The 10,431-nt window shown below is 38.7% G+C and overlaps 1 protein-coding gene across 1 annotated transcript; it reads left to right on the top strand.

Moving 5' to 3' along the window:
- Nucleotides 1–190: 190 nt before the first annotated feature.
- On the top strand, nt 191–8,031 carry brms1 (BRMS1 transcriptional repressor and anoikis regulator). Its single transcript, XM_008435905.1, has 10 exons — nt 191–314; nt 1,572–1,797; nt 1,870–1,960; nt 3,732–3,859; nt 4,350–4,429; nt 5,523–5,619; nt 6,333–6,422; nt 6,502–6,566; nt 7,672–7,711; nt 7,793–8,031. The coding sequence occupies exons 2-10, from the start codon at nt 1,578–1,580 to the stop codon at nt 7,798–7,800; spliced, it is 819 nt and encodes a 272-aa protein (XP_008434127.1). The 5' UTR covers nt 191–314; nt 1,572–1,577; the 3' UTR covers nt 7,801–8,031.
- The last annotated feature ends 2,400 nt before the right edge of the window (nt 8,032–10,431 follow it).

The raw sequence follows: 10,431 nt of genomic DNA, 5'->3' as shown, positions 1-10,431 counted from the left end.
TTGCAAAATACTTTTCTACTCTTGAATGACTTTACTTTTAATTCAGTAAAAATATGCTGAATTATTATATATTATGTGATTGGCTTGTGTGAAATATTTTTATATTTTGATTGGACGACAACTTTGCGGGATGGGCTTTCCTATTGGATAACTTCACTGGACTTCTCGACGCTGATTGGCTGAGCTGACGGGCTCGTTGAGTCCGGCAAAGTGTCGAACAGAAGCGGAGCCAGACGAAGAGGAAGTACTTTTCACAATGGAAATAAACAAGTGAACCGAACTTCAAACTTTCTGCAGCTCAACAACCAGACAAGGTGAGCTTTGGGGTTTTCCTGCCTGCCGCCAGATGCGGTGCGCGGTGATCTGATAACAAACAGCATCGGCTGCCTGCCTGCTCACTCGGAGAGGAAGAACGGCGTTTGTTAATCCGAGTATTGCTCTCCTTGTAGATCATTCCAAAAGATGCTCCGGTGTTTCTCTGCGCTGTTAAGCGGCGTTACCCCGCCTACTATACTGTCTAGCATTAACCGTCGCATCTGTTTATACAAAATGAGGCGTGTTTGTTTGACTGTAAATACGGCGAACAGTGTTTCCCTCGCTGTGTGTTGTTTCCATGTTAGCTAGTGTTGCACTTGACTTCACTGGCCGTTTACCGCTGCTTTTTAAAAGAATACGGGGAAATAGTTTTCACTTCTACCTTTCGTGATTTATTAGTAAGAAATACATTCAATACAACTCAAATTAAGATGAAGTCAGCTGCTTAATTGAGTTTAAATGCTGTCGCTCTCCCCATTTACCGTTTTTTACTCAATGACATCACGGAAGCTACGAAGAGTGAAACTGTCTAATTTTAATGCTTGACTTCCGGTTGTTACCAAAATAAAGTTCTGTTTGGAGCGGTTGTACAAACTTTCGAGGAAATTTAAAAGGCACTATCTATTTATTTTTTTGTCACATGGTACAAATCGAAATTAATTTTAAAAGGTTTACCCATTAAAAAAACAAAACAAAACACTTTCTTTCTAAGAAATAAAAATATTAACTTCCGGTTAACGCCAATGTTTACGTAGCTTACTTCACACAGACGGTAAGAACCGTAAGGTGGCTCAGTATCTCACAATCTGCCCTTCATTCATTTTTATATATATTTATATACACACACAAACAAAATAAAATACTAGTAATATAAAAAAGCAATAACATGTTGTTGCCTAATTCAATTCTGTTTAAATATCCATTGAAACGTTACACTTGAGAATCAGTGATTGAAGAACATGGTTCTAAACTTATTGCATTAATATTTACTGACATTCTGTAACTTTAAATGTTCTTAAAATGTTAACCAATTGCAGATAAACCAAAAACAGCTGAACTGATGTGATAAAGAACACATTTTTATATTTGAAACTCGAGTTTCTATACCTTCTGATACAACAGACTCAATCTGTTGAACTAAAAAAGAAAATCGCATCTATAGATACACTTTAAAGCCGTGTCATCCGTTTCCTTGTTTGAAAACAATATAAAATGTGTAATTATTCTCTCCTCTGAATGAAAAACACTCCCTCCAGCCCTCCATGCCTGCCCAACCCGCTGAGAGGGAGCTGGAGGAGGAGATGGAGGCAGACGGAGAGTCGCAGCTCCCCGAAGCCAACGGAGAGGTGGAGGAACCGAAGGACGCCGAGAGGACGGGGGGAGGAGAGGAGACGATGGAGGAGAGCGTGGAGGAGAGGGACAGCGACATGGAGGAGAGTGAGGAGGTAGAAGAGGAGGAGGAAGAGGAAGAGGAGAGTTCAGGTAGGAAATCTTGTGGAAGGAGAAGCGTTTGAATGAAACCATTGCTGGTGTGAAACATGTCTCTCTCTGAAGAAATGGACGATGAGGACTGCGAACGGAGAAGAGGAGAGTGTCTAGACGAGATGATGGATCTGGAGAAACAGTTCCAGGAACTCAAAGAGAAGTACTTTACTTTTTTTCTGTTCATGTTGCCCATGCTGTGCTGTAAATAATAACTACAGATATGAACTGCTTACTAACTGGGACATGTACTGTCCTAAACAAAGCAACACAGTGCTTGTAGTTTCAAGATACCAAACTACATGCCTCAAAATCAGAGCCAGCACTTTAATGTGTTAGTTTCAATTAATTAATTAGATTTTTCATTTTAATTGGATTTTAACATGTTAAAAATTTAAATGCAGTTCATCGGAGTATTTTTTTTAATTTACAAGAGTCCCAGCTGAAAACCTTTGTACCGTGTTTCTGGTAGGCCTGCCACAGCAAATTTGGCTAGACGATAAATTGTCCCAGAAGTTATTGCGATTAACAATAATATTGTTGTTTAGAGATCATTTTAAGTGATATAATGGTAACGGCATTGTCGTGGAAAAAAAATACTTTAGAGTCTGGAGGAGAAGAAATAAGAAATGTATTAAAACCTTGCAAGGTGAGAACAGAAATACAGAGTCAAAGGCGTCTATCAGTTTGACCAACAGTGGATCTGGCTTCCTTTTATAGGTTCTGGTCAGAGCAGAGAAACTTGATTGGACAATAGGTGTGAATCCCTGATTGTTATGTACCAACAGTTCTGTGGAGCCCAACCCAGATGGTCTGGTGTTTGTCTATTGTTAAGGATATGGAGGTTGTTCTTTCATGCTAAAGAGGACTGATAAGTTCTACAACTTAGATGGTCTCCAGGATCAACGACGTCCCCTGCTGTTATACGGCACCATAGAGTCTATAGGAGAGCAGCTTGACCAATCTCATGATGAGATCATGCAGGCACATGATCTCATCATGAGACACAATCTAAAGCACAAAAGGGGTGAGGAGCACATTATAAAATGTTCCATTACAGGCATAATAATGCAACTACACACTCTCAAAGATCAATAACCTTTAAATTCTGTCAAACATTTGACACTGGAACTAGAAGATATTAAAAATATCCAAAATAAATAAACAAAAAACAAATCAAATTCATTATAAAGTTTCTGTAACCAAAATTGTCAAAAAGTTGAGACCAAAACCCCAGCCTGGAGATCGGTTTTGGTAGAAAGAGAGAAAAAGGAGAATCGTACAAATAAAAATTATTGAGCTCGTTTTAATCCGTCCTGTGATTAATTGATTATTTATTATCTAATATGCAGAAATTAGCCGATGCACAAATGACATCCAGAAACAACAGCAAAGACGGCAAAGTGCTTCTCTTCACCCACTGGGATTAATTGTTGCTTCAAAAAACGATCTGTTGAAACTCTTGAGAAGACTGTTGTGCTAAAAGTAGTTAGCATATCAGTGTAGCTATTCAAGCCTAAGGTAGCATCTCAATGCTAAACATGCAGCACCGACGTCGCTAATGTCAGCGTCCAGTTACATTTCTAAAGAAGGACTTTTTTAAAGAAGCTACATAAATGATTTCAGATTCCTGAAAAACTTGAGCTGAAATCTGCTGGTTGAATAACTCAAACAATTAAAAACAATAAATATCTTTACTGCTGAGCTCATATGTTTATTCAATATTTTAGCACAAAAGTGGATTTTTGAATTGAAAATGTTTCTTATTTTGTCGATACTTTGGTTTTCGACTAAAGTACGATCAACTGCAATTAACTCAAATTTTAATCTTGTTAAAACGACTCAAGCTCTCGTCTGCTCAACCCGCCCCAGTGTTGTTTTCTCAAACAGTCTCATTGAGCTGAAGAACATGGCCGACTTCATGGTGTTTGCAGGTTGTTTCGTGAGCGGCTGAACCAGGTGAAGGTGAAGCTGGACGAGGTTCTGACCGGGAAGGCTGGGGAATACAGAGAGCCGCTGGCTGCTCTCCAGAACAGCATGCAGATACGAACACAAGTGGCCGGTAAATCAAACCTCCAGCATAACAAGGGCTCTGATAACCTTATCCTCCCTTAAGATGGATTATTTGCAGTACTGGTAAAAACAGGCATATAGTGATGTCAAATTTGGTTACAATGCGTCTTAAAGACGCAGTTATTAACTTAGATTTTATAGACAGACACCAAAATGGAAAAAATGAAGAGACCTCTGCACTGAACTCCATTGAAAACCTCTGCACTGCATCTTTTTCGTTATTTTCACCATTTCTCATTTTCTGCTAATAAATACAACATTTTTGCTTGGAATTGCAGAGGCATGTTGTCAGTAGTTCATAGAATAAGAGAACAATGTTAATTTTACTTAAACATATACCTATACCGAGTAAAATCCAGACTGGAGATCGGTCTGATCAAGAAACTGATCATTTTAAGTGGTCTGGTCATTCTGCCTCTATGACCAGATGGATGTTTGGACCTCGGGTCTCTCATGCGCCTCTCTGGTTTCCTCTGCAGGAGTTTACAGGGAGCTGTGTCTGCAGGTGATCAAACACAAGCACGACTGTGAAGTCCAGGGGGCGAAGCAACACCTGGAGGTGATTCTGCCTCATGCATCAAAACCACCACAAACACTAAACCTCAGTCCTACATTAAACTTTAGAGCTGCACGTCTTTTAAAAAATAACATTTTCGATAAATATCTATCTTGCATTTAAGCAACCAACATTTTATTTATTCTTCTATGGGTTTTAAGAAAGAGGCAGCATTTTTGTAATTAAGTGGGTGGATGTATTTTCTTCTACGGGACGCCGATATTGGTGGAAAATACTACAAAAAGTCCTTTAAGGTTTATACATTTATACCTAATATGACAATTAAAATGTTCTTTTTTTATTCTGAAAAACCAGCAGATAGTTTCCAACCTAATTACAGAGAAAGACTTAATAAAATTACAAGTTGTTTTTCTGATTTTATTTTTAGATGGGATAACTAAACTAAATATCTACAAAAGAATGACTCAAAATTAAATAACCTACTTTTGAATTTTGAGTCCTTCATTTGTAGATATTTAGTGCAATTACGCCATAAAAGAAATCTGAAAAACTGCTGAAGCCTGCATTTGTCATTATGTTTATTTAAATACATTAATTGGCCTTTATTACTTTTTGCCAAAGTTATTAAGGTCTAAAGAGCCGCTTGCTGCTCTACAATAAAATAGAGCTGTAGATAATAATTTATCCTCTTAATATTAAAAAAAGACGCTCACAGTGAAACCTTTGTCTTATTTGTCATCAGAACCTCCTAAATGCATGTAAAACTAAATGGTTTTACAGAAAAACCAGGTAAAGATTGTGTTGATCTTCCACATCAAAGTGTCAAATCTAAAAAGTGTGGTGGGCATTCAGCTCCTCTTAATCCGACACCTTTAATAAATCCAGTTGCGCTTCAAACTCATCCAATAAGTGCAGAGGATAGTTTAGGTCCAAACGGTTCTTGTCGTACAAATATTCAGAACGACTTGTCGTTTCCTTGGACCGATCCAAACGGCTTTTGGAGCGTGTTGTTGACGTCGCCACCTGGTGGTTTAGTCGTTCAGCTGATCTGAATGGCGTCTGTCTGTCTGATTGACCCGTTTGGACCTTAAAGTCTCCCAGTGACTAAAGGTTGACGGTGTTTTTTGTGCTGCAGAGCGAGCGCTCCCTGCTGTTTGACGCCATGAAGGCGGAGCTTCTGGAAAAGATTCGCAGGCTGGAGGAGGACAGGCAGAACATAGACCTCACCTCAGGTAAACGGTTACTATGGAAACGGTTTCGTCGACATGGAGTCGCTGTCAGATTATCAGTATTTTACTGATCAGTACTTTACAAATTTCCATCCTTCTTTCCTTCCTTGTGCCCTTAAATCTTTAATCTGTCTTTTCTTTTTCTGTGTCCTTCCTTATTTCCTTCACCGCATCCTTCTCATGTATCCTTCCCTTTAGTCTTTGTTTTCCTCCTTTATCTAATCTTCTTTCCTTTCTTTCTTGGTTCCCATTTTGTTCTGTTTCTCTACCTTCCTCCTTACTTTCACCATCGTTCTCCTTCCTTCCATCCATTGTGTCCTTCGTTCCTTCCTTCCTTTTTTACTTCCTTCTGTACTTATACCTTCCTTCCATTTCTTGTGCCTTTCATTTCTTTTCCTACATTGTTCCTTCCTTTCATACTTCCTTCTGTTTCCTTTAGACCCTCCTTCCACTTATCCTCTTATTCCTTCCTTGTATTTTTTGCCTTCTTTGTCCTTTTATGCTTTCATACCTTCTTTCCACATTTCCTTCCTTTAATCCTTCCTTCCCCATCTTGTGCCTTTCCCTCTTTTCACCTTTTTGTTCTTATATTGTTCTTCCTTCCTTCTGACTAAAACAGAAAAATGTTCAGAAACTTTGTTGGTTTCTTCATGTTGATATTCTGTGTGATTATTTATAGACGTGTTTTTTTCTGCTGCTGCTTTTCTTTGCTGCAGAGTGGAGCGATGAGATGAGAGGAAAGAAGTGCAAAAGGAAGAACCTGCTTGGCCGCTCGGACAGAAAGAAGAAAGTGTCTCTAGTTTCGGGTAAGAAAAGCAAATCTTAACGATCCTCCAGTGAACAAACAGGTTCAGGTCGGGTTAAAGCTCCGGTTTCGTGTTTCAGGGCCGTTTATTGTCTACATGCTGAGAGACATCGACATCCTGGAAGACTGGACCGCCATCAAGAAGGTCGGAAATCCACTTTCTCTAGTTCTTTAATCACTTAAAATTCTCATAAATTACAATAAAAGGGTTTGTATATTTCTGCAAGATGATTTTTCTCACAAGATAGAAACTTTGTAAACTGCTTTTAATAACTAGAATCAATTGGAATGTATTTATGATTAAATTGAAATGTTTATTTGTTTTTTTGTAAATTTCCTTGAGACATTTGATGTGAATTGGTGCAACATGATTAAACTGAATTTAAGTTAATTAAAGCTGAGAAATAAGATAAAACCTGAAAATTGTTGACATTTTTCCATTTGAGTTCATGAAATATTGACCAAAGATCTTTAAAAAGCAAATTAAGATAAACTACTAGCTAAAATAAAATAATTTAGAAGAAAGCAGCTTATAGAGGTCTATAGGTAAATAAGATATTTAAAAAAGGAAAATTAAAGTTCCTCTCCCCCCAGTTTCTCAAAATGATATAATTTTTGTTATAGTCTTCTAGTGTTTTCAGTGAATCTCTATATCTGTTGCTGTTGCAATAAATTTTGCTAGACGATAAATTGACCCAGAAATTATTGCAATAAATGTTAATATTGTTGTTTTGAGGTCATTTTGAAGTAATATATTGATAATGGCTTGATAACAAACTTTAATTTTGTAAAGAACACTGAACACTGTAACTGGAAGATATTTTAAATATCCAAAATGAAAACACAACAACCAAACTCAATAAATAAAATGGAAATTTAAAACACACTCAACCTGAAACTAAGTAAAAAATAAAGTCTCTCAAAAAACAAAATTGCTCTTCAAAAATATTAATCATCAGTATAGAAATGATAATTTATCATCCCATTAATTGAATAATTGCCTGTAGCGATAGATTCAGTTAAATCTGAATAAAGGCTTTTTCTATCCAAGATCTGTTTCCACGTATATATTGTTTGTTAGTGCTGTTAAGGTTTTATTTACAGTTTGGTCATTTACCTTCAGCGTATTTGTGGAACAGGAAAAAGAGCTTGGATGCCGAGTGTCGGACATCGTCAGATTCCAGTCATCCGCCGATCAATCGGTGCATCCGTCGCAGTCGCTAATATAAAAGCATTTCTGTGTCTTCCAGGCAAAAGCGGCGCTCTCCCCACTAAAAAAGAAAGTCGAGAGTAAGTTCGCTTCAGCTGCACAAAAACCTGTCATTCTGCAAGTGTTTATTTCTCTAACTGTTTCCTCTTGATGTCTCCCAGAGCGGTGATGACGTGAAAAGCCGAGCTGCAGACACCAAACCTAACGGAGGCACAACATTCCCAGTTTCTGACTGAAACACAGCAGCTCACGCTGCTCCGCTGTTTTTGTTTAAATTTTTGACCCCCAACCTGACTGCTTGTTTATCTGTTGCTATTTAAGATGCATTCTTAATGAAATGACAACCATGTATTTATAGAATGATTTATAATGCCGATTAAAATTTTAATCTTTTATGACACAGGCCTTTTGCTGTTTGTTTATGAGAGAAAAAATAAAACTTATTTTCGGGTTTTGCAATCTGAGACTCTTTGGGCCTTCCACAATGTTTCTTAACAACTTTGGCTATAAACAACTTTCTTTATCCTTAAGAGGATAAAGAATCATCTGTAGATGTAATAAATGAATGCTTAGCAGTTTTTTTTCTAGAAATAACTGCATTAACTTCCTGCAACCGAATGACCAGTAAATCTTTTTTTTTTTTTTTGCAATTCATTTATTTAACATTAACTCCCACAAATATCAAAATCACAAAGAATAAAATATTCATTCTCTTTAAGGAAAGGTTTTATGTTTTTCATTTTCTAATATTTAAAGCAATATTTTATATACATTTGGCAAGAGCGTCAATCCCATCTCATTAATAAGGGGACCGTAAACAGGGACATTTTTTAAGAGCAATTTTGGGGTGGGGGGGGGGTTGGCAAAGTTACAGTAAAATGTGTTTTTTTTTGTGTGTTCAAGCTCCACCATCAAAAATGACTAGTAAGTAGCAATGAATAAAAGTGTTTTTCTCAGTATACATGTTGAGACCCGTAGAAGTCAAACTAAGATTCAAATGTTTAGATACGAGTTTGGTTCAGTCACAGATCTAATCTCTGTTACACCTTTACAAAAACTAAAGGCTCTAAATAAAAACAAGTTTTAATAAGTAACTCCACTTAATCAAATTCCTCAAATATTGATTTATTGCAGTGGTTCTCACTGCAAGTCGTGTTATTTAAATGGGAATTTAAGTTGCTTTTAAACTTTAATTTTTTATTCTTTTGGGGGGGGGGGTTCATGTTAAAACCTTTAAATATGTAGGAATTAAATATTTGGGAAGTATACCTTAAACTTAAAGATCAGCACCAAAGTTTTCTAGAAAAATATTCAGATTTTATTTTGTGGTTTTAAAGGCTCTACATTGAAGATGGTAAGAAATAAAGGCATACTTTATTTTGTTTAACTGCCAGCTGCAGTAGCCCCTCTGCTCTCGGCTCCCATACAGAGCTGTCGGCTAGTGCTAACGCTCAGCCGCTCCCGTTTCAAACTCTTCTAATTAAAGTAAGAGTTAAGAGAGCTAAATATAATATTGGCTACCTTCAACAGCAAAAGGAGCCAAGTCTATTAAAGCAATGTGGCAGTTTAGCTAGTTTTGATTTCCAAGGCATAAGGTATCGGTTTATGATGATTCAGCCAAAGTAATGAAATAACAAACAGTTTATTGTCAATGTGTTTCTAAAATGTGTTGCATGTCTTTTGTTTTAAGTATTTACTTACTGGAGGGGTTTTTTTGTTGGTGCTGCAGAGCCACAGCAACAGCCAACTCATGCGTGCGTGCGTATGAATGTATGGAAATGGCAATGGTACGTACGTACATACTTTCCCGAGCTTCTGCCTCCCTGTGCTCCGTCCCTTCCACGACTCCGCTTCCCGCCGGACCTCCCTTGAGGGATTCGCCTTCTGCGATGGCCTCCGGACCCCCTTCGAGGGGGTCCGCCTCCTGCTGGTACTCTGCCCACTCTGTTGGGTTCTTTTTTTGTTTAAGGACCAAGTTATTCAGTAGTTTTTTTTTTCTCTGTACTCTGGCCCTCCTTCCTTCACCCCTCCACCCACCCTGATAGGTTGTTTTTTGTTGGACTTTTTTGGGCGTTTGGTAGCCGCCCTTGAGGGGGTGGTATTGTTGTGATCCGTGTTTTTCTGTGTAGTTATTTTGAGGTTTTGCATTTAGTCCTGTTCCTGCCTTGTCTTCCCTGTTGATTGCTTCCCAGGTGTGTCTAGTTTCCCGATTACCTTCCCTGTGTTTTTAAGTCCACCTGTTGTCTTTGTTCCTTGTCGAGTCGTCTATGGTACGTCTGTTCGGTCGCTGCACGTCTTGTTCCTCGGTGTTCCATGTGTTACCTGTGTTGCTGGATTCTTGTTACTTGGATTTATCATTAAACACCTGCCTGGGAATGTCTGCCTGGGAATACGAGCATATTCCTCACCACAAACAAGACCACATCATGACAGACTCAGAGGACGGACATGACTCGGACGCAGGTCCAGACTCGGAAGACGATTCTGACTCAGAGGTCAGTCCCGAATCTGAGGTTGGTCCAGGTCGGTTCCGACTCTGAGATTGGTCCAGGTCGGTTCCGACTCTGAGGTTGGTCCAGACTATGAGGCAGGTCCCGACTCAGAGTCCGGTTCTGAGTCAGGGTCCAGTCCTGAGTCATAGTCTGGTTCCGAGTCAGAGGCCGGTCCAAACTCGGAGTCTGGTCCTGACACAGAGTCCGTTTCCAAGTCAGCGTCCAGTCCTGAGTCGTAGTCCAGTTCCGAGTCAGCGTCCAGTCCTGAGTCGTAGTCCGGTTCCGAGTCAGCGTCCAGTCCTGAGTCG

The sequence above is a fragment of the Poecilia reticulata genome, linkage group LG18 (assembly GCF_000633615.1).
Source record: "Poecilia reticulata strain Guanapo linkage group LG18, Guppy_female_1.0+MT, whole genome shotgun sequence".
Classification (NCBI taxonomy): domain Eukaryota; kingdom Metazoa; phylum Chordata; class Actinopteri; order Cyprinodontiformes; family Poeciliidae; genus Poecilia; species Poecilia reticulata.
Note: the sequence above shows the minus strand (reverse complement) of the source record. Positions and strands in the feature narration are given on the sequence as shown.

Bases quoted from the DNA above. Each gene is read 5' to 3' on its own strand.
- brms1 (XM_008435905.1), top strand. From the start codon at position 1,578: ATGCCTGCCCAACCCGCTGAGAGGGAGCTGGAGGAGGAGATGGAGGCA. The intron at 5,620-6,332 runs GTAAACGGTTAC...TCTTTGCTGCAG, and splicing joins GAACATAGACCTCACCTCAG to AGTGGAGCGATGAGATGAGA. The intron at 6,423-6,501 runs GTAAGAAAAGCA...TTCGTGTTTCAG, and splicing joins GAAAGTGTCTCTAGTTTCGG to GGCCGTTTATTGTCTACATG.